The 27972-nt window shown below is 39.0% G+C and overlaps 1 protein-coding gene across 2 annotated transcripts in view; it reads left to right on the forward strand.

The window, feature by feature from the left end:
* GRID2 (glutamate ionotropic receptor delta type subunit 2) overlaps positions 1-27317 on the forward strand; it is a 1592807-nt gene extending 1565490 nt beyond the window's left edge. The window contains exons 16-17 of one of the 2 annotated variants that reach the window (XM_081594858.1): positions 19307-19364; positions 25522-27317. In XM_081594858.1, the coding sequence (XP_081450984.1) occupies positions 19307-19327 (21 nt within the window). In that variant the 3' untranslated portion in view covers positions 19328-19364; positions 25522-27317. The remainder of the gene's footprint in view (positions 1-19306; positions 19365-25521) is intronic. The other variant, XM_081594839.1, reaches the window with a different exon arrangement.
* The last annotated feature ends 655 nt before the right edge of the window (positions 27318-27972 follow it).

Genomic DNA, 27972 nt, shown 5'->3' on the forward strand with positions numbered 1-27972 from the left:
GACAATATAACTCCTCGCAATTTGCTCTTGCTCCAGTCTCATTTTTTAAATATAAGCCATGATTCACACACTCACACACACATACACGCTAATCTTTCTTTCCTAGAAAACAGCACACAAACTGTGTACACAGGTTGTATTAAACATCTACACAGTGTAAGGATTTCAAGGCAGTTTGCCCAGGCATATATTCTGAATTGCACTAAATAAACTACATAGAATATATCCTCAGGTAGAATTATTTCAAATGTAAGGAAGTTTAATCCATGCTCATCTCAAAATTAAGTTGCCAATTTTTGCTACAATTCTTATCCTTTGCAGGCCAATATTTATGTCCTCCTGAGTATAGCAACCATGGCCAGGGGGCGGGGGTGGCATGCAGACTACATGCCAGGTGCAGGACTGGGCTCCATACATGTTGTTTCACTCAATTCTTATCATATCTCTGCAAACTTGCTATTGCTGATGCTAACTGAATAGTTTAAAAACAAAACAAACTCATACCATGTGGACCACAGCAGACTGCTCCTGGGATCAAAGAGAGATGGGAGGGAGAGGACCCTCTTATGATCCCTCAGAGCTGCAAGAAGCTTTGTACACTATGGAGTTTCATAAAAATCCACTGGTCCTCACTAGCTGATATATTTTTGATATAGATATTTCAAGCGGTAAATAAAATATTCATAAAAGATGAACCTAAATGCCGCACACATCATAGTTGCCTAGAAAATGTAAACAGATTCTAAGAAGAACCCTGCTAGATCAGCATGTACACCAGAGGGCCAGTCAAACCCAGCAAACCTGTCCATCCTCCTGCTCACCCATCTTATCTCTGCCAGTGGTGTGTCAGCAAACTTGCAGGTCCCCTTCCCCTCTTTCTTGGAATTCCTTAGATGGAACCATTAGAAAAACAAACCCCTACTGAGTCAGCTTATATAACGCTCCACTTCTTGACCTCCTTTTTCCAGCCCTACAGCTACAAGACAAGTGTAAGCACGTATCAGCCTCTGTCTAGGAACATGCACAAGGTCTCCTAAGCTTCACTCTTTTCCGGCTCACCTTGCTCCTACCCATCTTACTAGGGAAATGTACATGATTTCTTAAATCAGGGTGCTGATTTAATTTTTTCAAGGTATTTCTGTCGTCCACTAAGCCATGGCCAAAGACCTTGGCCAAAAGTCTCTTCTGGCAGATAGCACTAAGGCACCCTTCACAGAGAAGTGATATTTGAGCCAAGGAGGTAGGATTTTGACAATCAGAGATATGAATGTAGGCTGTAAAAGCAATGTGCAAAGAGGAAATGGTGAAGATTGGACTAGAAATGAAACTATCTGGCTTGAAACCCGATCTGTGGGGAGGGGGGGAGGCAGCGGCTTATGGAGACAGACAGAAGATTAGGTGGTTGGTAGAAGCATTCAAAAATTTTATTTTGAGAGTTCATATACATGACAAGACTCTAGGCACTGCAGTGCATATAAACCTGCAAGACTTTCAAAGCTATTAGGAAGAGATGTCATGTATATGCATAACTACCACATAAGGCAGAGTATAATGTGTTCCATAAAAGTGACATAATGTATTACAGGAATTCAGAGAAGGGAAAGAAGTTTCTTCCCAAGAAACCCTTTTGTTGAAATACAAAATGATTTTAAATGACATATGACATATGATAAGTACTTTAAAATAGTCTGTAATGTTTTGCAAATTCAGAGAAAAACAAGCAAGAAGTTTCTCCAGGGTGATAAAATGGCTTCGTGGAGAAGACAGGTTTGGAACCGGGCTTCAAGAAAGAGTATAATTTCCACAAACATAGAGTAGAGAAAGACATCATTAGGTAAAGGGGAAAGATACGATTCAACTCACAGAGGAGAAAAACACAAAGCACATTTGAGAAAGAGCAAATCATTTGGCTGCAACACATGGCCCATGAAGAGCAGTAAGGACTTACGACGACGAAGCTATAAGCATCAAGCCCAACCACCAACCTAATGTTTGAGTCTCAACCTGTTTACAATCTATCCCATTTTTGAACATTTGTGAATTTTAGAAATATGACAGTATTTACAGTCTACTGGGGAAAACAGACAATTTAACAGACAGTGACAATAAATTGCAGTAAGTGCTGTGGTCATGGAAACGCAAGGTGTTTTGCAACCCAGAGCAGGAATAGGAAAGCTCCCCAGCTGGGACTCCCAGCTAGACCTGCAGGAAACTGAGAGTCAGCCAGGCAGAGGGGACCACGGCTGTTCATACCAGATGACCAGCATAGGTGCAGACCTGATGCCAGAGGGCAAGATTAGTTCTGGGGACTGAAAGAAGTTGCCCGAGCTGAAACTTAAAGGGAAAGGAGACTATCAAGGGATTAAAATGAAGAGCTTGAGGGCTGGCCTGGAAATGCTTCATTAGCCACATTAAAGAATTTGTATTTTCAAGGAATAAAGTTCTAGGCAACACGAGGTAGCCATTAAAGATTTTGGAGTAGTGACCTGATCATATAGACTCATTCGAGCTGCCCTAGGAGAAAGTTTTGGAGGAAGACAAGATCTGAGAAAGGTGGACCAGTAGGAACCTCAGGTGGCAATCAGGGTGGAGTCCTTGTGTCTGGTAGTAACAGCAGGAAAGGAAGGAGGTGGAAAGGTTGAGAGAGAGTTGTAGTAGGAATGGGTCTGAGTCTGCGACTAAGGTATTTCTGAAGTATTTAGTGGAATCATGAGACCTTACAAAATCATCCAAGGAATAAGTGGGTCTAGTTAGCAGAAAATAAGATCTGGACATAGAACCCTGAGGAAGATCAACATTTGATCAAAAGATGGAAGAGTATACTGCCTAAACAATCAAGGAAGAAAGCTATAGGAGCGAGCAGTCTCAGAAGTTGTGAGAAGAGAGTGTTTGGTAGAGAGTGGCCAATATTGTCAGGTGCCACTCAGAGAAGGAAAGCACCCGTTAGAATCAGCAACATGAAGGTTCTCCCAATCACGGCAAGAAGAGTGCTCGGGAGAATGAGGGAGCTGAAACTGGATGCAGTCAGAGGAAGAGTAAGTGGAAGGGTAATACACTTTCTTCCAAGGAATATGGTGATGAAAGAGAGGAGGGGAAAGGAGCTGTACCCAGAGGAGAGAATAGCATCCAAGGAGGATATTTATTTCCAAGACAGGAGAGACACATTTAAATGCAAGAGGAAGGAACCAGGATAGAGGTCAGTGCTGAGAGTACAGTGCTGTGCTCAGTTGCTTCAGTCGTGTCAGACTCTTTGCGACCCCATGGATGGTAGCCCGCCAATCTCCTCTGTACATGGGATCCTACATGCAAGAATACTGGAGTGGGTTGCCGTGCCCTCCTCCAGGGGATCTTACCAACCCAGGAATCAAACCCATATCTCCAGCATCTCCTGCATTGCAGGCAGGTTCTTTATTCACTGAGAGTATAGTAGCAAGCAGGGTATTCAAATGACAAAAAGAATTGGATCCAGGGATTATTCATTTTCACTAGGAGAAGATATATATTTTACTGTAACTGCGCGAGAGGGTGAAAGGATGAGTGTGAACGCAGGTAAATGTCTAGGTTCAGGAGCAAGGTTTTAGTGAGAGCTCTGTCGGATTCCAGTTTTTATAAGATACAGGAAGCAAATCATTGGTGAGGGTCAGGTGTCATCTATTTGAGAAGAATAAGGAAAGGAGGGACCATGAGAGCAACATAGTCGGACTAGCATACAGCTCTGAGGGCTCATCTGAGGTCAGAGGCCACCATATGGTCTGTTTAGTTGTGAGTTTTTTCCAGTCATTCTCAGCAGCTTCTGTTTAGCCACAGGGAGATAGAGTTGGATTTAACCACAGTTGTAGATTTTGCCTAGTTATGAATAAACAACAGTGATGACTCAATGTAGTACTACAAAATGTTCATCTAAATGGGGTGTCCCAGTGGTATAGGATGTATAGAAGGAAGCCATATTAATTAGGGTAAGTAGTCATACTTGGTGTAAAAAAGCTCCCCCTTCCAACCTGAGTGGCTTAATACAATAGACTGTTTTTCACTCCTATAAAGTTCAAAGACAAGCAAAGGGTTGTCTTCCACGTGATGCTTTAGGACGGGGTTCCTCCTATCCAGTGACGCTCATGCCCCAGGACTTTGGACCCCCCACACCCAGGGAGGGACTCGTTGCATCCAGCTTGCAGACCAAGTAGGGAGAGAACGCAGAGGATGTGGGAGTTTTAATGCTCTGGCTCTAGAGGTAGCACTCATCATGGCCACTCACAGCCCACTGGCTCATCACAGGGTCACATGGAAACAGTTTCACTAAGCATCTGCCCTCACTGCCATAGAGGCACAGAGTTAAGTTAGGAGTTTCATAGGCTTGAGACTGAACAAGAAAAAAAGTAGTCCAAATGAAAATGAAAGTACAATGATTTTTCTGAGAAAATTAATAGAATTGGTGATTACATAGATCAAGGATGATAAACAAGGTTCTGTGTAAAGCACGACATTAAAAGGAATTATGAGGTTAAAATCCAGGGTCAAAAACAAAACAAAAAAATCCAGGGTCAGTGAGACCTACCCAAACCATCCTAATTAAAGATATGACCCCTCCCCCCAACATTTTCCATCTCCTCCTACATGGCCCAATTTGTTTTCATTTTTTTATATATCCTTTTTTTTTTTTAATTTTTTTATTTTGTGTAGGGATATACAAAGGCCTGGTGTGCTGCAGTCCATGGGGTTGCAAAGAGTCAGACACAAATGAGCTACTGAACAATAACAACAACATAGGGATATAGCCGATTAACAATGTTGTGATGGTTTCAGAAGAATAGCAAAGGGACTCAGCTGTACATACACATCCATTCTCCCCCAAACTTCCCTCCCATCCAGGCTGCCACATAACATTGAGCAGCATTCTGTGTACTGTACAGTCGGTCCTTGTTGGTCATCCATTTTAAATGCAGCAGTGTGTACATATCCATTTGTTTTCATATCACTTATGATTTACTATGTTCGTGTACTAACACTAGGTAATTTACTGATCTGGTATAGTCTTTCTCCTTCTGCTCTAATGTAAGCAGGGATTTTTCAGTATTATTTTTCAGTTTCCTCAGTGCCTGAAACAATGTCTGGCATAAGGATGGTCATTCTTGAATGACCAAATGTCATGAGATTAACAAGGCCCTTCACGGTGAGGTTGGTGCTTCTCTTGCAGCTCACCTGGTAAAGAATGACCGAATGTCATGAGATTAACAAGGCCCTTCACGGTGAGGTTGGTGCTTCTCTTGCAGCTCACCTGGTAAAGAATCCACCTGCAATGCAGGAGACCAAGTTTCAATCCCTGGGTTGGGAAGATTCCCTGGAGAAGGGAAAGGCTACCCACTCCAGTATTTTGGCCTGGAGAATTCCATGGACTGTATAGTCCATGGGGTCGCAAAGAGTCTGACATGACTGAGCGACTTTCACTTTCACTTTCATGGTGAGGTTAAGTTGACGTGGGAAATACACACATGTAATTTGGCTTAGCTGCAAAAAGAGAAGAAAGACTCACACATCCCAACAGATTCAGAGTTGGCTATCTGGAGGAAGAGTAGACTCAGGGAGAACATATGTGGAGTAAAAGGAGATATTTGGTTTTAGAAATATCATTTGAAATGAAGGTAAAATATCCAGGTGGAGATAATTCAGCAATACACTGAAAATCTAGAGCCTGGGTTTAGCTAAAACATTCAGAATTGAAGTCCCAGGACGAAGATAAGTGCCTAAGGGTAAGAAGATGGAAAGTCATTCAATGGGCAGCAAAATTTGGGGAGAACAGAGAAATAATCATTTTACTCCTCACAATCTCTCCCTGCTTCATAACCATCCTATCTCCCAAGTGACAGCTAAAACCCATGGAAAATGATGTTGTGCTCAGACAATCGTGCCCACAAGGCTCTTCTGTCCATGGCATTTTCCAAGCAAGAATACTGGAGTGAGTTGCCATTTCCTACTCCAGGGGATCTTCCTGACCCAAGGATTGAACTTAAGTCTCTTACGTCTCCTGCAGTGGCAGGCAGATTCTTTACCACTAGCGCCACCTGGAAAGCCCATGGATAATGCTAATACTGGGTTTTCCCTGCTAACCCAGCTTGTAAAGAATTCACCAGCAATGCAGGAAACCCCAGTTCAATTCCTGGGTCCAGAAGGTCCCCTGGAGAAGGGATAGGCTACCCACTTCAGTATCCTCAGGGTTTCTCTGGTGGCTCAGATGGTAAACGATCCGCCTGCAATGCGGGAGACCTGGGTTTGATCCCTGGGTTGGGAAGATCCCCTGGAAAAAGGCATGACAACCCACTCCAGTATTCTTGCCTGGAGCATCTTCATGGACAGAGGAGCCTGGCGGGCTACAGTCCATGGGGTCTCAAAGAGTCCGTTATGATTGAGTGACTAAGCACGCAGCACAACGGATAATAGTTGGTAAAAATCTGAGTCAAAGAAAGCAAATACTAGATGACCCAAAGTGTCTACAATTAGAACTTTCAATGAATAACCATTACTTGATTTTTAATTGCTATTCTAAATGTTTGCTTTCGAATTTCATCTAAATTAGATATTATGAAATTTAATAGAAAATAAGCAAAAATATTAATGCCATATTTACATGTTAAAATACTTAGAAATACTGAAGATAATAGCCAAGCTCCATACCAACTGACAATTACGGATTTTTAATAAAGAAATTTCCAAGTTCCAGTGATGACTTCTCTTCATAGAACAGTTAGGTTGATATTGAGCTCATGCTTCCTCCTATCTCATCATCAAATGGGAACTTACCCAGTGACTCCAACATGATTGTGGTAAAAATCAATTTTCCAATCCACGTATAAAACAAAAAAGTATGTTCTTATAATTTTGATATGTTTTTCCAATTTTTCTTCATAAAACATTGACTGGAATGACAGTAAAACACTGCACATAGCCCCATATTTTTCTATTCCCATTAGAGTAATATGGGACATATTATACTTTTTAAAAATTCAAATAAGATCAGTTTAAAAGTAGTTTTGGAGGCTAATTGTTATATAAAACTTAAATATCCACAGACTTTCTAAAACTGATAGAGAATTTAAGAATTTGAACCTCTAGAGAGTTTTAGAATGTTTCAAACATTTTAACAAATATTAAAAAAAAAAAAAAATGAACAGTTTTCTTGTAGATAACCAAAATATAAACAATGATTTCCCTGGTTTACTTTTTATAATACACTTCAATAAAGTGAGTGTGGATAATTCCGTATAATTATCTGAAGTGATCATTTAGAACCTAAGATAGAAAATAAGGTAAAATAAAAGTTTTCAATTTACAAAATGCTCATTTTCAGAGTTCATTTACAAGTCACTTATATTGAATGCTTGACTCCATGGGGGAAAAATGTACATAATGGTCGTTTTTCATTTTTTTTAGGTTAGCCTTCAAAAATGTTTAACAATCAATACTATTGAAATATTTTTAATAAAATGTTTTAAAGGCATTATTTTTATGTTAAATAGGTTCTTTTTATTTTTTAATTAATTATTTTTATTGGGGAATAGTTCCTTTACGATGTTGTGTTTGTTTCTGCTGTACAACGATGTGAAAAAGCTATATGTACACATAATCCCCATTCCTGTACAAAGAGAAAATACAGTAATACAAAAGATTATAACATTTTAAATAGTTTGAGAATACTGGTATCCTGAGAAAATAGGTTAGTGTCATCAAGGACATGGAGTCTAAAGGTTAGGGTTCAGATCCATTGTTTGGCAGCTGTGTTACCCAAGGCAATTTACTCAATGTCTCTGTGTTTCATTTTTTCATCTATAAAGTGAAAATAATAATAGGACATTCTTCATAGTTTCCTGAAAGAATTTTAATGTCTTATATTAAATGGAAAGCACTTGAAACCTTTTCCTCATTCACAGTAGACTCAAAAGAGTCATAATATTATTATTCTGCCCATATTTCTGTATAATGAAATGCACAAATTAATAAAAGATAGATGCTGCTAGAATGAAAATATGGTGAAAGCTAACACTTATCTTTCAAGCCAATTCTATGGAAGCCAAGAGATACCCAAATGAAAATACATGCATCACTGTGCTGCTTAGAAATTTTGTGCAATCTTATGACACTCTGAAATAGAAAGCAAAGCAAGAAAAAAGCGTATTTTTTAAAACATTCCAATTTAGACGTATAAGCTTTATTCCAAAGAAAGCAAGCTTTTAAATATGCATTAAATTATCTCACCATGTCTTCAGGGTCAAATTGTTCTTCTGATTATGTATTAGAATATGCTTTATCTTAAATATCTTTGAGCTTTAAGAACAAAAAGAAGCCTCAGTAACATTATAAAAAGACCATATCCAAAGACAAGTTAAAAATCAGGGAGATAAGCCTGTTTATAGAAGCTCTACCAAACCATCACTAAAATTACAGGCTTTTAACACTTTAAAAAAATGTTCTTCTGGCTGGTAGTGGTTTAGTCACTAAGTCCAATTCTTGGGACCCCATGGAATATAGCCCTCCAGGCTCCTCTGTCCATGGGATTCCCCAAGAAAGAATACTGGAGTGCGTTGCCATTTCCTTCTCTATGGCATCTTCCCCACCCAGGGATCGAACTCATGTCTCCTTCATTGCAGACTGATTCTTTAACACTGAGCCACCAGGGAAGCTGACTAAAATTAAAATTTTTTAACACTTAAAAAAAAAAATCTTTCTATTTCTGTCAAAATAAAGGAAAAGAAAAGAAAGACCTCTAACATTAGGGAGATTTTCATCTTTTAAGATTTGATCTATTAAAAATATGTTCATTCTTCAATTTAAAATAGAAATAGAAAAAGAGATCAAGACAGTTTCTGACACCACAGACCTCTGATGTCAGTTGCTGTAGTTTAGTCACTAACATTGTTCAGTCGCTCAGTCATGTCTGACTCTGCGACTCCAAGGACACAGACTTCCCTGTCCTTCACTATATCCCAGAGCTTGCTCAAACTCCTGTCCATTGAGTCGATGATGCCATCCAACCATCTCATCCTCTGTCGTTCCCTTCTCCTCCCACCCTCAATCTTTCCCAGCATCAGGGTCTTTTCTAATGAGTCAGTTCTTAACATAAGGTGGCCAAAGTATTGGAGCTTCAGCTTCAGTATCAGTCCTTCCAGTGAATATTCAGGACTGATCTCCTTTAGGATTGACTGGTTTGATCTCCTTGCAGTACAAGGGACTCTCAAGAGTCTTCTCCAACACCACAGTTCAAAAGCATCAATTCTTCAGCGCCAAGTTGTAATTAGTAACAAATGTAGAGGTACTCTGAGAGAGTCCCTTCTTTTCCTTTCTCCAGTCTCTTTTTAGGGAAGAGAAAATACTAACTTGTGCTCCTTTATCATTAATATGGGGCTTCCCAGGTGATGCTAGTGGTCAAGAACTGGCCTGCCAATGCAGGAGACTTAAGAGAGGCAGGTACCATCCCTGAGTCGGGAAGATCTCTGAAGGAGGGCACAGCAACCCACTCCAGTGTTCTTGTCTGGAGACTCCCATGGGCAGAGAAGCCTGGAGGGCTACAGTTCACAGGATCACAAACAGCTGGAGAAGACTGAAGCGACTTAGCCGCAGCAGGATTAATATATTGTGACTACCTGCTGTCTTGTACATGGCCAGATGGTGGCGCTGTGGTACCATTTGTCGAGATTTTAGCTTCGTTGATTCACTCTCGTATAAGCAATAGTATTTGTGAAAAACTCTCAAGCCCTCTTTTAAAACCATTATTTTAAATGTACTTTATTCTTCTCTTTAGCGGTATGTAAGGCTGACATTTAAATTCATTGGTTATTTTATTTTTTACTCTCTTTACAAGGAAGTTTCTAAAACCTATATGTACAGTGACATAGTGTACTTTCCAGAAAATTGACACTAGGTGGTCTTAGGGTATATTGTTTTTCTTAGTTCATGAAATAAAAATGAAAAGAAAATGTCCACATTATTTTGTCCACATTATTTTCAGATATCCATAATTTGTATTTAAAGCCTTACAACACCTCCTAACAATATACTGCCCAAATCTTCAGAAAAAGACAGGCTTTGCTCTGCAAAAGTGAACAATTTTAGTTCAATACTCTTTCTAACCTCTCAGTGTTTGGTGAGACAACTTGTTCCTGCTGATGGTGATATTATGTGATGCACACATCCTTGCCTCTAAGTGTTTCTAACAGCTGACCCCGTTGATCGTATTAAACCATCTTCCTATAAGTTTGGGTTTCCTGTCACATCACAAAGATGAAAAGGGAAAACTGAGTTGGCTGGTGAAAAATTGTGAACTCAGTTTTCACTTTCTTCCCCATCAGCACTACTCTCAATATTCTTCTCCTTTTACCTTTGCCCCACCCCAGGACAAAAATCCTGCTGGGCAACCCTACCTTACCCCTTCCACACACACACACCCCTCTTGATGCTGAATAAAGTGACCATCAGAGCAGCAGAAATCAATGCAGCCATTTCTACAGGCCCAAGAAGTCATATTGCAGGCGAAAAGCAAAGCCCAAAGAAGGAAGGCACAGCAGAAAAAAGCAATGCACTCTTTTAGAGTTGATGTAACAAGGGCACTTGCGACCCATGTAATCTTACTGAATGGGCAAGGGGAGGAGAGGATTCACAGAGTTCCCTACCAGTGCCCCACTGGAGAAGCCACTTCTCCATCCACTGCCACATCTCTTCCAGGGAAGCCCTTCAAAGCACTGGACTTCCGGTTTCATAGATTTTTTTCCCACCTCTTCTAGGTAAATTGTGAAGCAAGGTATATGTAATTTAGCTATAGTCTTCTATAATTACTGTTTTAACCTTTTTTTCCCTATGGAAATTATATTATTTTCCAAATAAAATCTTATGCTGATTTCCAATATACCAAAAAATATATATATACAAAAAAAAAATCAAAGCAGTATTTTAAACAGATTTTGCAACTTAAAATTTGTGAAATTTACTTATTAAAAGGCAATAAATGAGGAAACTGGTCAACTCTTCTAGACCAAAGTCTAAGCATTCAGCTTATTTTGATGAAAAGATGGACCACATGCAAAAGTAATATAAGAAAGTGTCAACACCACAGAATGTGAAGGAAGCTATTCCTAACCTGTTTTGATCATGCCCTATTTCCCTATGAGACCAAAAAAACCTACAGTTGGAGTAACTGGACTCTGTTTTAATAATAAAAATAAAGACATTCATCTGTAACACACTTTAAAAGCCATTGTTCTAAAACAATGCCCTGACATTTTTTTCGCCTGAATTCCGTTTTGTTAAGCAACTTCCAATTTATCCTATGTTTCGAGTTGGTCATAAATGAGACAGAATATTTTCCAACTTGGTTCTATGGAAATTTCAACCACTACTGATGGTTGTCTATAATTAACGTGCTTTTTCTATTTCTACTATCCTATTTCTAATCATGTTCTGAAATTATAACATTGAGGTGCACTTAAATGATTTGAGAGACCATTTTTCCAATTCCGTAATGCTACTGAGTACTTTTGTGAACAGGACATATAATTCAAAAAAGAACTTTCTGATGAACAATGAGATGGGGTTGAACTTCAAAGCTTCAGAAACTCGAAGGATGCAGGAAAAAGGAAGGCAAATATGATGAACACCATCTCTCCTCGGCACACTTTCCTCACCCAGCTTTCTCATCTTGGCTCTCCTCCAGAGCCTTTAAAATCAAAAGGGGAAAAGGAGTTCAGAAAAGGGGAAATACCAAGAATCCTGCCTTTTGTCAGGGACCAGTTCTGGGTTCTCATTCTACACTAATGTGGAATTCTCTTTAAAAGATAAAAGCTTTCTGATTTTTCCCATATACAGAAAAATAATAATATAATTTACCTGATTGCAGATTTTCTTTAGGGAGGCTGTGAATGAGATGACAGAATATAACTTGTTTCCCTCATAAATGCCTCTCCAAACTATAAAATCAAACTCTTAACAGAAATTCTATCAGGGTGTCCCTAACCTCAAGAATGAACATTAGGTTCCTTTTTACATGGCAGTGATACGTCTGCGGAGTTTTATTTCCAGGGAGACAGGGCAGGATTTGCTGCTATGCAGACTGAATAATGTTGGAAGCCAACATCATGTCACATTTTGTGTGCACTTTCCAAAGATTAATCCAAGCGTTACAAATGGGACACAGACTGCCATTGTCCCAGGGACACTTTAATAACCCACACCTACAATATTCAACCTGTTGTTTGCATAGGAACAACTTTGGGACACAAAAACCCACCAGAACGACTTGGGGACAGGAGCCATGGAGAGGCAGAGACCCAGGCGCCACGCACCTCCACAATTCACCCTTCGTGGCAAATGAGCCTGTTTGGAGTTTATTTATGCTTGAAGATAGGGGTCGTGCAGCTCGCTTTCTTCAAAGCACCTCAACAAGCATATCTTAAATGTGTTGCTCGCTAACTCGGTTTCTTCCTTGCCTTTGACTTTTGGCAGGCTCTGCCAACTTGCGGATAATTTTTGCTTTGTTTTGCATCATGCAGCTCAAATTAAGTAACGTGGCACACTCCCTCAGCATTTAAATTGTGCTTGGCCCGTTTCTTTCTTTTATTTTTTCTCCCCATCCCCCTCCTTTCCTTACAACTCCTAGCATCTGTTGTTCTACTAGGATATTCTTTGAGAATGGAAGTCAGTTCAGTCGCTCCGTCCTGTTTGATTCTTTGCAACCCCATGGATGGCAGCACAACTTGGGAGAAAACTTCAGTAGGAAAAGATTGTGACAGGTGGACAAGAAGAACTAATAATTTCCATGGTTCCTGATTCATCATCTTTAAGTACTCTCATAAAATATTCTACTATTATTACAATCTTGTTTACTTTAGAAAAGAGTCTAATGACCCAGTAGATCAGAATTCATTGAATTTAAAATATCGGTGACATATTTTTCATATAAGGCAGTTTTGACATGGAGAGAAATAGTTAAAGTTTTAATGAGCAGAATCATAAATAGTTATGATACATTTAATCCTAGACATTTTGAACAGTATCATGAAAATAACTTTTTTCTTTTCATAATACGGTACTACCTTAGTATATGGTTGCATGTCTGTAACAGATGAAAAACTTCAAAACCAGGAGAAATTTTTTAAGAAAAACGCATTAGGGAAATTGTACTATGGCTAAATGATTTATATGTGTATATAATACATATAACACTCTTCAAAAGGAAACCATATACAATTTATTTAATTTCCACTCTGATTACAGGTTTCCATTATGTGAAAAATGACAAGAGAGAAAAGACAGACACTGAAAACTAGCTGCACAAGGATTTTTGCTAAAGGATTTCCTCCTGTAATTTAAACTTGAACTTGACACTTATTTAAATAAGTATCAATAAATCCGCAATAACATAACATTTCAAATTTACCTTTAGTGCTTGATATAATTTTTTTAATTAAAATTACTGCATTTCTTTAATATTATTATTATCTTTCTTATAACCAGGTGAGTAGGTACAGACTTCTTCTCGACCTCTGTAAATACTATTAACTTTGAGATATGAACATAATATGATTCACATAGGAATAGGAGTATCGTGTCCTCCGCTGCAAGTCTCAAATATTAATAGCAGGAGTTCACGTGAAATCGTATATAGATTGTTTCACCTTTATAAGCTTAGTTTCAGGCGATAATGTGAAAACATCTGGCTGGAAAAAGCCTTAAAGGAGTGTGTTTGAGTTTGCTCGGAGTCTCCCAAGGCTGGAATAAAGCTGCGGACTGAGCGGCACTCCTTTCCGGAGCCAGCATTCCCTCCCAAGTTCACTTGTTCAGAGAATCAGTTCTTACTGCCCCAGTCCTTTCCACTTGGCCACTCTTATGGGTTCCCTCTGACTTCTGGAGGCACCCAGTCCCTTTTAAGAGCTCACCTGATTAGGTCAGTCCTCACCAGGTCATCTGACATTTGATTACCCCTAAGTTAACTGACTAGGACTCACAGGAATGACAGCCCATCCATCACAGTCACAGGTCCACGGTACATGCAGGAAGAGGAATACACAGAACTCACAGCAGCATGTGGGGACTGTGAAGGTCATCTTAGAATTCTGCTGGTCACACAGCTAAATACAGGTAGTGAAAGAGTTCTGAAGGACATAAAGTCAAGAGTAGAGAAAGGAGGAACCTGTTTAGACAGAGTGGTCAGAAAAGCCCTCCTGGGCAGTAACATTTGATCTGAGACTTGTAGGGCAACGAAGGAGCTTTCGAGGGCGTGCACTTGAAAAAGGTATTGTGTCCCTTATTGCTGCTGTTGTTCAGTCACTAAGTCGTGTCCTACTCTTTGTGACCCCGTGGACTGCAGCACGCCAGGCTTCCCTGTCCTTCACTATCTCCTGGAGTTTGCTCAAACTCACATCCATTGAGTCAGTGACGCTATCCAACCATCTCATCCTCTGTTGCCCCCTTCTCCTCTTGTCATCAATCTTTCCCAGCACTGGGGTCTCTCCTAAGGAGTCAGTTCTTCACATTAGGTGGCTGAAGTATTGGAGCTTCAGCTTCAGCACCAGTCCTTCCAATGAATATTCAGGGTGGATCGACTGGTTTGATCTTGCAGTCCAAGAGACTCTCAAGAGTCTTCTCCAGCACCATAGTTTAAAAGCAACTCTTTGGCACTCAACCTTCTTTATGGTCCAACTCTCATATCCACATACGACTACTGAAAAACCATAGCTTTGATTACACGGACCTTTGTCAGCAAGGAGAAGGCAATGGTACCCCACTCCAGTACTCTTGCCTGGAAAATCCCATGGACGGAGGAGCCTGGTAGGCTATAGTCCATGACGTCGCGAAGAGCTGGACACGACTGAGCGACTTCACTTTCACTTTTCCCTTTCATGCACTGGAGAAGGAAATGGCAACCCACTCCAGTATTCTTGCCTGGAGAAGCCCAGGGACGGCGGAGCCTGGTGGGCTGCCATCTGTGGGGTCGCACAGAGTCGGACACAACTAAAGCGACTTAGCAGCAGTAGCAGTTGTCAGCAAAGTGATGTCTCTACTTTTTAATATGCTGTCTAGGTTTGTCCTAGCTACTCTTCCAATGAGCAAGTACTTTTTAATTTCATGGCTGCAGTTACCATCCTCATTGATTTTGGAGCCCAAGAAAATGAAATCTGACACTGTGCTGTATGATGACCTAAATGGGTGGGATGGGGGTGTGTGTGGAAGGGAGGCTCAAAAGGGAGAGGATATATGTACACATATAGCTGGTTCACTTCCTTGTACAGCAAAAACTAATACCACATTAAATGTAACTATAATGCAATTTTTTAAAGGGTATGTGTTGCTATTCAAATTCAATGAATTATTATTATATTGTTATAATTCCACTTATATGTCAAAGTACATACTATTTTTTCAAGATTTTTATAACAAAAAAAAATTTCATACTTCCAGTGCATAGTTTTAAGCAAAACATCTCTTTCTAGAAGCTCTAATGTAAAGAGTTCATCCAAGTCAGAGAACCTGTGATACAACTGAGCTGTGAGCTGCCTTTCCTAGAAGCCCTGCAGAGAAATGTCTTGGTAGCTATAGGTGGGAAGATGCCAAGGTGATTTGCCCTTGGAAAGATGCAAAGAAAGTCCCCTACAAGCTAGCGATTATAATTTTAAAATAGTGGTAATGCGTCAAAAACACTTATTCACTATTTCAAAAAGCACTGTCATAAGATACTTCGGAAATACCAATTTACATTCTGCAATTTTCCCTTCCTCCTGACTCCAAGCTCAGAGCCAAGCCCTTTATATTTCTTTCCAAACTGGAGACCAGGTGCTTTTTCAGAGAGATAAAGTTATCAGAGAGATAATGTTAAGAGGTCTGGAGAGGCAGAGATCCCAGGGAGTTACTATGAGAGCATTAAGAAGGAAAGGGACCAAAAATTTCCCCAGAATACAAACAGGGAGAAGAGATGGGTTGAGGCAAGGGAGCCATCAGTGAAAGGGGCTCTGAGCAGAGGCTCCATCATGTGGGACCACAGTCTTTCCAAATAACTCTGCTTCTAAGACAAGGACAGAAACAGCAGAGCCTTTGGACATGGCAGGGCCCCTGCCCTCAGGCTGAGACATCTTGTTAGAAAACCAGTGTGGATCCATGGCTAGAGGAACCACCTAGACCAGTGGCTGTGCTCACAGACCCAGGACCATGGTGCAAACTCAGTTGGAGCGCATAGGTGGGGAGGAGGGGGGAGAGCCTCAGGACTGACTGATTGGACCCCACATGCATGCTGCTAAGTCGCTTCAGTCATGTCTGTCTCTTTGGGACCCTATGGACTGTAGCCCGCTGCTCCTCTGCCCATGGGATTCTCCAGGCAGGAGTACTGGAGGGGGCTGCCATTTCCTTCTCCAGGGGATCTTCCTGACCCAGGGATGGAACCCATGTCTCTATGTCTCTTGCATGGGCAGGTGGGCTCTTTACCACTAGCACCACCTGGGAAGCCCCTGGACTCCCCAGGTCAAGTTAAAATCATGTATAGACCATATGCTGTGCACATGATATGGAGTATTTAGGCATCAATTGCATCAGGAAACCGCCAGCAAATTCTGTCCTCATTAAGCCACATTCAAGAAGCAGAATTGCTCTTACTGACAGTGTAGAATAAGTTTTTTTAAAGTGGTTTGAAATATTTCTATGCCTTAGAGAATTCAGTCTTCCTCTGTCTCCTCAAATCCCACCTCCTGCTCTCTGAATAGACCAAAGTGTAGAAGAGAGAGCTGGGCCTGTTAGCTGGATCCTGGGTTTATTCCTGCAGCAATCATTCACTGAATTCTTTATCATCCAGGCATCCTGGCTTTATGAAGATTAATAACAACAGCTCCTGATTTTTACCTGAAAGAGAAGAAAAGAACAACAAAGAAAAACAGGTTATAGGCAATGTGCACAGTGGTTACTCACAAGCTTGGAAGTCAGAAAATAGGAGGAGTTCAAATCTCAGTTCTTCTACTGCTTAGCTGTTGGATCTTGGCCAAACCATTTGATAATCCTCAGACTCTGTTATTTCACCCATTAAATAGTTTATACAATCATTAGGATCTACTGAGATTCCTGTCTCATAGTGTCGTTGTATCTATGAGATGATGTTTATAAAAGTTTGTTATTCTAAATGAATCATTACAGTGCAATATCTTAAGAACTGTGGTATTGTACTTAGGTGACTCTGCATCAATCCTTCATCTTCATTAAGTCCTACTGTGGTACTATATTTGAGTGATGAAACTCATGTAAACTCCCCAAGACTGCCTCCTTTCTAAAATGAGAGGTTTGGAATATTGATTGATGATCTTTAACATCTCTAAAAAAAAAATGGTAGTGAGCTCAAGGGGAAGATGTACAGAACATCAGCCCACTGTTCTTTTAGAAAAATATTTAGATAATATCCACATAGACTTGGGGGGTGGAATAGAAATAAGAGTAGAAAATAGTCAATCAATCCAAGTAACTACTTATTTTAAATAAACAGATATTTGGAAGCTAGCAAATAACTAAAAATTTTTAAAAATGAATCATTTCACAACTCTAGTAGTAAAATAGAGATGGTATGGTTATCTGGTAACCTTAATCAATAAAAGTAACTAATCAATATGGTTTGGGTAGGTGTGGTGTCTCCAGTATACCCTTTAACTCTTTATTGCAATTAAAAGCTTAATTTAAAATCTGATTGAATTCAGTCAACTAATTTCTAATCAGTTGCTATATCTTGCTTTTGTTTAAAAGGGAAAATTCACAGGTGTCTGTTTTCCCAAGTGGTTTCTATAAACATGGCTGGAAAAATGTTCAGTGAGACACTAAGGAAATCTTATTTTAGTCATCAGTCAAATACACAGAAACATTGCTAAGGCCGGAACTCGTCAGTCCATCTGAAAAGGCTCAATTTCTCTTAAATTTTGCATATTTTTAAAAATAAAAAGCACTGTATTTCCTGGTTTGGGGTTAATATACAGTACACGTGAGTCAGATACCTGGCACACCAGACTTCTATGCCATTTATAGGTCAAAGATACCACCTCTGCAGAAGAGCAGGAGAGGCAGAAAACAACTGCAACTATGGAAAAAGAGGATTTCTGGCACCATTAAAATATATGATGCGACAACTGATGTGCTGTGCCACAGCAGTGATCTTGTGTAAACTGGGGCTGCTCTGTGTTGCTCCTTCAAAACCTGTGGCTTTCCCTGACCTTTATAAACCGGAGGAGGACATTACATGGCCCTTTACATGCAAAGTGTTGCAATGTCCGTTATGCATCTGTGTATCTTATCAAATTTAGGATCAAATACTTTGGAACCATTCGGTTTCTAGAAATGCTATGCAACAATAAGTAAAGGTGCAGGATTAGTATATATGCATCAGACAAATAAAAGTCCTTCTTTTGCACTCTTCTATGTATTTTTGTATTGTATTTAAGATTTGGTTTTGGTTTAAATAAAACAGCGCCCTTAAACTTTCCTGGTAGTGTTTAAAAGTGTTTCATGAGTCTCCAGTATGTACTATTATCAAAAATTTTTTATGTTATTTGTAAATATTTATACAAATATTTACAAATAGTAACCCAGGTACATGTGGAAAACACTCAAGAGGTATTGTGGTTATAAAAGTTATTTTATAGTATTCCCAATTTGTTAAAATTATCCTCCCATATTATTGTTAAAAGTTTGCATTTTATTAATATATGAATAACTGAATCATTTCAGAAATCATTCGCTCTCTTTCTTTAAAGCTGTGGATATAAAGACCAAAGTTAAAAGAAATTGTGACAATTAGTTGGTTGATTTTTGCTATTTAAGCATAAAATTTGTTGGAAAATGCTGAATGAATTCAGTGATACCACTAATTATTTTCCTAGAAATCAATAAATAATGTCATTAGCACACACATAAACAGTGTTCAATACATTTATTAAATTGAACCTAATTTATTAAACTGAATCTAATTTAGTTGAAAATAATCAACTGTTTGCTGGTCAGATTTTTCCTAGATCTATTATTCAGTTAGTAGCATTCTGTGTTTCAGTAGGTAAATGAATTCCTTTACACAGAAGTAAACAATACACCTAATTAATGTAGATTGGTTTTCTAAATCAATAAGTTACCAATTTTATAGGTATGTTTGCTTTTCCAACTGTTTTGATTTTATAAATAAAAGCCTTCTTTTAGAGACTTGAGTAAAGTTGAATTTAACTATTATTTGCAGGTCTTAAGTTGATAAGTTTGTGTATGTGTACATTTAAACTGCACCGTTTTTCCTTATTTTCTGTTTGTTTTTTTTTATTTTCAGTTTCAAGTTCTAATTCAATGACATAGTCCTGAAAGATTTGCCACATAAAGTATAATATGTGAGTAAACAGAGATATTTTAAATAAAACATAACACAATTTACTTAAATAGTCTTAATCTATGAAAATAGAAATACTGATATAGCATATAAAATAATTAACTTCTTCTATCTAGACTTTCTGTTACTAATAGAGATGGTGCCTTCTAACCAATTTTACAATACTTACAGCAGCATTTCTCTCAACTTCATAAATAAATAAACAGGAAGTTAAAGCACTGCAGTTTGTCACATCATTTTATAATAGGACCATGTGCCATGGAAAAAATCGCAGATACATCGATTATAGCAGTGAAACGAGATAATTTATAATTATAGGGGGAATTTGGTTAAACGAGCAAATGTGCAAATGCATATAGACACATCTCAAGTTAAATTACTCTCCTGGGCTCAATCCAGGTTAAAAATCTCACCAAATGCCTCCTTGGCATTTAAATTTCATTGTATGTGTTCCTTTAATACAATCTTCTGTGTAGGCTGTATTGCATGTTTGCATTCTTCTTGTGTATTCTGAACCTGTTTTGGAGAGAGAAAACCTAGCTTCTGGGCCCGAATCTTTCTATTACACAGTGACTGCTTCAGACCTCTGGGCGATGTTTCCGATTCCTGGGAAGTTCTCTTTGCCACAGGGCGTGCCCTGAAACACATCAAAAGAACAAAGTTCTACAAAAGAAAAAAGAAACTCAAGTAGGCTTGAACATACAAAGAGAGCAAGAAAGAGATGAGAAAGGGGCCAGGCAGAGTGTTGAATACAAAATGAGTTCAACCAGCCCCAGGAGCTCTTCATCACTTACATTTATCTTATTCCGGGAGAGGGGCGTCAAAACCAGCCCTGACATAAACCACCCACTGCCATTGACTTTGACTGTGTGTGTGTGTGTGTGTGTGTGTGTGCGCGCGCTGTGTGTGTGTGTGTGTGTGTGTGTGTGTGTGCGCGCGCGCGCTGTGTATTATACATAAAAAGGAACAGATTTCATGAAGTATCACTGTTACCCCACAAGAATTTTTTTAAAAACACAAATTACCAAAGTCCTGAAGAAATAAATTTAGCATGGCTTTCACTTAACTAATCTATAATGTTTTTATCGAAATCTTCTAATTGTGCATTGCTTTAACATCTTTGCTGCAGTATTTATACTGTACACCTTCTGTACTTGTTATCATAAAGCATGTGAGATTTTCCATTCCTACATGGAATATTTTGTAAATGTTTGATATTTCAGGGTCAAAACTCTTGGTTAAATCTCTGCAACAAGATAGATTCTATATGATAAATGAAAAACAATTAAAATGTAAATGGTCTGAAAAAGGAAGAAAATAAAAGAAACATTTTCTGAGCCTATGCTAATTCCATCGTTGAAATTAATGTCCCTAAATTCTGACTCTCAGTGTTCTTCAAAAGTATTTCCAATAATAAATCTTTCCAATAAATTTTGCTGTCCAACTGGAATCGTGATCTTAAATGTTTGCACAAATTTTCTATAGATAGAAAGCGTAATGTCGGGTCTGACAGCACTCTGTCCTGCAACAGAACGTTGTTTAAATTTTGCTGGTTCAGAGGTAAGTAAATTAACAGTGCATGGGAAGAGAGAAACTTCAAAAAGAGAGAGAGGGAGAGAAAGTACTATCAAAAAGACTTATCTTATTAGCAAAATTTAGAAATATTACATAAGGGGCACATTTAGAACTTCAGTATGAGTTTTTGTCACCAAGAATGACTGTTATAAACAGTAGGCTCAAGACTGTTTCTGATGCATAAGAAGTTATAATCTAACATGCTGATGTCAGTTTCCTAATACAAATCAATTGAATAGTAGTGTGTGTCTATCAATATTATGGTATTTTATTTTGTGCTTACCTGAGATTTTCTAATTTCTCCTTGACTTGAGTGGTTCTAGATATATATATAATAATTATTATGTGTTGCTTTTGTTAATTGATATTCAATATAAAAACTAAACTTTTTTTTAAAAGATGTTTCAAAAGGTCGTAAGCACATGTAGGTGTCGGGTGTTCTTAGTGGGTAATGCCAAGCGTGGCCCCCACATGGCCTTTTACTTAAACAAAGGCTTCAGCCAGCAGAGTCTGGGATGAAAAAGTAGAGTCCCCAAGCCCTGTTTACATGTAGCAGAATGTGCAGCCAGAACTTCTGTGTTTTTTTCAGCTCATTCATAGATGCCTTTTCTGTCTCAGTTTTCTTCCATTTTCTTAAGAAAATAAAATCATTCAAAATTTCAAACGGCTTGGAGTTTGAGGCAATTGTGTGCTTCTCCAATACACCAGTAATATCAAAATAAAATTACGTGATTCCACTCTCATTTCAGCAATGAATTACCCAGAAAGACTGTCTTGAGATAGAGCTTGAGCAAGAGAGAGAAAAACAGAAGTTATAACGAAAAATCAAACAGGAGTTACAATTCTGAAAGTTGATAGTCCTGATCCGATTTTTTTTCTACCTTTAAAAATCAGTCTCTAAAGGAAATTGTGTAAAAAAAAAAAAAAATCAGTCCTATCTCAAATACACCACTCAGATTTACCATCTGATTTTATGTGGTTGAATTTTGGTTTTGCATACCTTGTTTGTGTTTAGCATTTAAACCACAGCAAAGTGTAAATACAACAGTGGAATGGACACTTTCCTGAAGATTAAAAACCAAAACAACATAAAACTCTGCACCAGGGATTGCATGTGATATCTCCAAGGCAAACAGTCATTAGAGCTTCAGTGAGTTGGTCAAAGTGAAAAGGAAGAAGAGCACCTCACAGCTTCAGCGTGACACTCAGAATCCTACAGTTCAAATAATTTACCTTTAACTGCAGGCTTTACAAGCTGAAGTTCAGGCTGGTCCACCATGACGCCCCTGGATGTGATGGCCCTCTTAGCAGACAGTCACTTGCCTTCAGGTCACAAGTCCAGGCCAGTGTCGTAGGTGGGCCCTCTCTAGGCATTTCCTGGCTTCCTAAGGTGTTCTATCCTCACAGGGGGACATCCTTCGCCGCAGGACTGACGAGGGTACAGTTCAAACAATACATTAACAAGCCATTTGAAAAGCCAACCATTTACTAAATCAAGGTCCAAGCTGCTGGAAATAGAACATTGTCTTTTCCAATAATATATCTCACAATCATCTCAAAAGTCAAATATCTAAAACCCATCTCTTCTTCAAATGTTTCTGTGAAAGAATAAACATCCATCTCTTTTTCAGAGATGACCAGGGCTGAGAACACAGGCTCGGGGGTGGGATGGACCTCATCCAGTCCTTACTCTGCTACTTACTAACAGTGTAACTTGGAACAAATTTCTGAACCTGTCTAACCTATTTTCTTATCAGTAAAACAGAGACGATAATAGTTCTTATCCCAGGATTGTTGTAGGGAACAAATGGGATTGAACCAGAGACTAAACCAAAGTGCCTGGCATAACCTATAGTAAATAAGCTTTAGCTATGATTATACTTTAAAAAATCATCTTTCACTCATGCTGCTTGATCTTTCTTATTAGTCAGCTTCAGAGATCCATCCGCTCAACAACGTGCCTTTTCTCTTCTATTCTTAGAGCCTTGGTCTTAGAACCTTACTTCTTTGTAACTAGACTGCTTTAACAATAATTTCATTTGATCCCCTGACCTAGTTTTACTTCAGTCAACCCTGTATATCACTAATAGTTTGATTTTGCATAAACAATGCTTTCTGTCCACCACTGTTAAAAATCTTTATTGATTCCTTCTTTCCCACTCCTCTGCCTGGTTATCAATAGCCTACACGTTCTAATTCTACTCATTATTTCCTGACACAATATCTAGAGGGATTTTTTTATATTCTTTTTAAAAAAAATTTTTAATTGGAGTATAATTGTTTTACAATATTATGTTAGTTTCTGCTGTACCACATAGTGAAACAGTCTTATGTATACATATAACCCCTCCCTATTTTCTGTTGTATAATTTTTTCATTGATTTCCTCACATAGTCAAAAAATATTCACTGAGGGCCTACCATGGACCAGATGTTAGGGATGCAGAGATAACTGGTTTATAAAGATATGCAAATAAATAAAATATTCTCCCTGTCATCAGTTAGATTATCACAGACAATAGATAATTAAGCAGCTTATTAAAACTTACCAGGTAAGAATTCTGAAAGAGTATAGGAGACATTAAAAAAAAAAAAAATTATACTGCTGTTCAACATTCTGTCTTTGAGCAGGAAGGCCTCAAGATATATTAAAATTAAATGACTACAGTGTAACAAGTATTGTTTGTCACACTATTTCCTGCTTCCAGGAGCCATAGGGCCTTCAAAGTTTGTATATTTTTGCCCTTAAGTAAAATTTCTATTGACCTGTCAAAATTCTAGCTATCCCCACAAAACCAGTCTCACCTCCTCCATGGTTTTTTCCTTCATTACTCCAACACTTCATCTTCGTCCCTAGAACTACTATACCTATTAATCTGCATTACTTAACTTAGTGCTTGGTTCTATGGATTTTTCTGGTGTTTAATATTGTTTTATGTATCATAGACTGATCTCTTTAGCCAGATTCTGAGCCTGTTAAGGGCAGAATTCATGTTTTAAGCAAGTTTATTTCCTGTTTTCCAAAGAAGCCAACTTGATTCTAAAACAATGGTAGTAACAGATAATTAGTAATTAATTTATTTATTTTTAATGGGGAAAGTGTGGATTTTAAAAATAAGTATTTTTTGTATTACTTTCTAGTCCAGAATTCCTAAAATTTGTTCCACGTAGCAAATGGAACAATTGCTGTTCTACAAGTTCTATAAAATGCTAATAAAAATTGCTTAAAAACTTAGAAGTGTTGGTGATATACTGAATTAAACATTGTTGAATAAGATTATTTACTACAAGACTTCCTAGAGTCTGTAAAATGAATCTATTTAAGTCTTCTAAAGAGGTAGAAATTATTCAGTGTACCCCAAATCTACTTAATGACAAAAGCCATTTCTTGGAATTAGTGTTCACTGAGCTAACTTTGGGAAATGTCTTTAAAAGTCTTTGGAGCTGATTTCTATTTTTAGCTTAGTCAAACCATGTGCATTGCTGAAATAACTGGTTATTTAACTCAATTAACTGGTAAGTGCTAACAATCCACTGATAATTTTTAAAAACATTTACTCTTCTCTAAATTCTATAACATTAGCAAAGATTTTTATAAACAAAAAATTGGGGCACAAATTCTAATAAGAACATAGAAGAAAGATCACATTGATCCCTTGAAGCTGCCCAAAGTTAAGCTTCCTGATTTGTGTCTTAATTCAAGGATCTTTCTGTTGATCTAAATTTATATGATTCTGCTATTTAAAGGCTGAATTATGAAGTCTACCCCGTTGGATTTTAAGAAAGAAGGAAGTTCTTTTCTTTAAAGCATCTATTTAAGTGGGTTGTTTAAAATGCATTTAACAACATCAAATTTGATTAGAGGTTACAACTCTAATAAGATTTATATATTTATCATTAATTGTGCTTAGTCATGTCCTACTCTTTGCGACTCCATGGACTATAGCCCACCAGGTTCCTCTGTCCATGGGCTTTTTCAGGCAAGAATACTGGAGCGGGTTGCCATTTCCTACTCCAGGGGATCTTCTTGACTCAGGGATCAAACCCGGGTGTCTTGCATCTCCTGCATTGGCAGGAGGACTCTTTACCACTGTGCTACCTGGGAAGTTCCCATACTTATCACTAATTATTAGTGTTTTAAAGTTTATGCTATAAAATTATAATTATAATTAAAAGTCAAGATCAGAGATTCAAGATTTAAGGAGACAGTTTCCAGGGTATTGTGTGTGAAAGTCTACCAAGACCAACTTGGTAGAAATCTCTACTGACTTTCCTTTGAGGGTGATGCTGACTTTATTTTCTGGTGAAGATATCCAAGGTCTCATATAGTTCACCCAGTGTATCCTGGGTGAACCCCAAGCCCCTTCCTGAAACAGATTCTATGGAACCAGCAGGCAATATGTTCTGCTTTCTTTGGGTGCTTACGAGTCCTTTGAGTTTTGCAATGGCTGTCATTAAGTTCCATCTTGCTTACAATGGACCTTTAAAGTGAAGCCAATGCAGTATTCCCAGAGGTAGGACCTTGGAAAGCCAGATCTTATCTGAACTCTACCTTGATGTGCCATTATGCTTTATTTCCCGCAGGCTTCATCTCTGCAGAATGAAACTACAACATCTGAAAGAAGGAATGCTTGGCCATTAAGACCATGTTTGAAGCTTGGCACCAGCACCTGGAGAAGCCAGGCATCCAGTCGTGGCCTGCACCAGTCATCACAACTGGGAGGACCTCTAGATGACCCATAACCGCTAGCAGCACCAGGGCTGCTGAACTTTTTCCCACCTATTGATTTCAGGACCCACTCTATCCTGAGTGCCCTAAACTGGTGAGCTGAGGTATTATATCCTAAGTTAAAAATTCTTACTCAGTTCGAGGAAGTTGAACTCACCAGCTTATGACATCCACAAGTTTTTGCTGTAATCCACTCATAGAAGAGTAACAATGTGACTACTGCTTTTAGCCACAGGTTGTGGGTCTTTATTGGAGCCGACCCATTCATCTTGGAGGGGTGCTTCTATGCAGTGGACTTCTTGCCTATGTGTCCTGGTCAGGAGCACTCATACTGAGGTCCAAGTCTGGACCATAGCAGCTTTGTCCTCCAGCTTCTACCTGTTCAAGGTTAAACAGTATAAACTGTGGGTCCTGGGACTTCTGATGGCCAAGTGTCAAGAAGACCGACATGGAGGACGGAGGAGAATGTGCCTTGGCAGAACTGACCCAGAAAAAAAGACAGTCCTCTCCCAGACTTTATTGAGCCACTGGTGATGGTGATTAAATATCTTTGTAGAATTTTATCACAGAGCTCTCTCCATATTACTAAAACAGTAGTATCTTCATATTTACCAAAATGAACCATCTTTCTCCATGACAAGAGACACTGCCTTTACCCCTGGTGCCCATCAAAAACCTACATGTGCATGGATTTCTGACTAATGTAGAGCTACCAGTCTGAATCCACATCTAGTAAATTTGTCATTGTAGACAAAGATCACTTGAATCATGAGATGACACCCTGGAATAGCAGTGCCTGTACATACTACCCACCATCAAAATAGCTGAGTTTTCCGTATACCCAGCACCACATTCATCTATAATATCTCTTCTGGGCAAACCAATCTCTTACAAGTAAAGTATGGAAACATCTCACGGAGCATCTTAATTCCCTGTGAATTCAAACAGTTCTTCTTGGTGATATGTTATGTGCCCAGAACAGCATTGACTTCTGAGTATTCAATGGTGACTGTGTTACAGTGCTTGCCCCTCAGAATTTTACATTCTAATGGGGAAGTCAGACAGTTCAACAGAATGGTGAGTGCTAGACCAGTATGATGATGGCCACGAGAATTCCCTCATCTCTGATCTTGGACCACCCAGGAAGCTCCTAGTTGCCCAGGTTGCCTCAGATGATCTCCTAATATGCCAAAGCAACCCAAAAAATTCAAGCCAACAAGCGGCTGTCCCCGGGGGAACCCCTGCAAGGAGTGATCATATGGATTCTGGTTACTAACGTATTGTTTCTAAGCCACCTGACTTTTCAGTAAGTTAGGTACTCTCTTACTAAGCGCCTTCCCCATTCTGTCATCAAACTGGTAGTCCTCAGGTTGTAGCTGCTCATAGGTGGAATCAAGCTATGAAGTTGGAAGACATGGCTTGGAGTCTGGGTCCTGGCACTTACCATCACTATGGGCGAACCACTTAAACTCTCTAGTCTTTGGTGTTTTTCTTTGCAAAGTAAAACTGGAAACATGTACTATACCTACCTCACAGGGTTGTTGTGAGAATCAAGTGAATATGTATGTGAAAATGTATGTAACTTTGTTATTTTTAATCACCCCCATTTTCCATGGGTTCTTCCTCCTCCCTACCAAATACAATATTATAATTTACCAGAAAAAGGTTTCTTACCACTTTCATGCAAGTGAATGGTACGAAGATGATGAAGTGTGTGCCCTCCTGGTTCTGACTTCAGTCTAAGGATTCTGACGCCTCACAGATGACAAGGATATAATCCAGAGGACCAAAGCCAGGCCCCTATTGCCATATAGCCATTCCACCATTAACACACCACTGGACTTAGACACCAGTCAGCCCTCTTGATGGAAGGCTTTCCCCAAGGCCATAGTAGAGAAGTCTCTCTTGGCCCCAGAGAGCTAACCATATAGCCATGATTCAGGGAAGTCCCCTGGGCTTTGGGTACTAAAGGAATCACCAGCCAGGCCAGTGGAGAGCTCATCTCCTAAGACAGAAAGAGAAGACTTTGTTACAAGGAGACACTAACCCACTTAAACAAAACACAAGCCACCCCTGACTTCCCAACCTATTATAGTTGAGCTGGCAAGAGAAAATTCTAGACATTCATTTATAGCAAAGATTTGGTGACACAGTCCTTCTTTAAGCACACTTCATCCCTAAGGCCAACCTGGCTCTTATCTCTCTAATTTTGACTTGTTTACTCCTTGTCTGTCTAACAGACCTGTGATAAACTGTGTTCCTGGCTTACAAGTCTCACATATCCCCCTTATACACACACACACACA

The sequence above is a fragment of the Giraffa tippelskirchi genome, chromosome 1, assembly GCF_054371585.1.
Source record: "Giraffa tippelskirchi isolate mGirTip1 chromosome 1, T2T-mGirTip1v1.2.pri, whole genome shotgun sequence".
Classification (NCBI taxonomy): domain Eukaryota; kingdom Metazoa; phylum Chordata; class Mammalia; order Artiodactyla; family Giraffidae; genus Giraffa; species Giraffa tippelskirchi.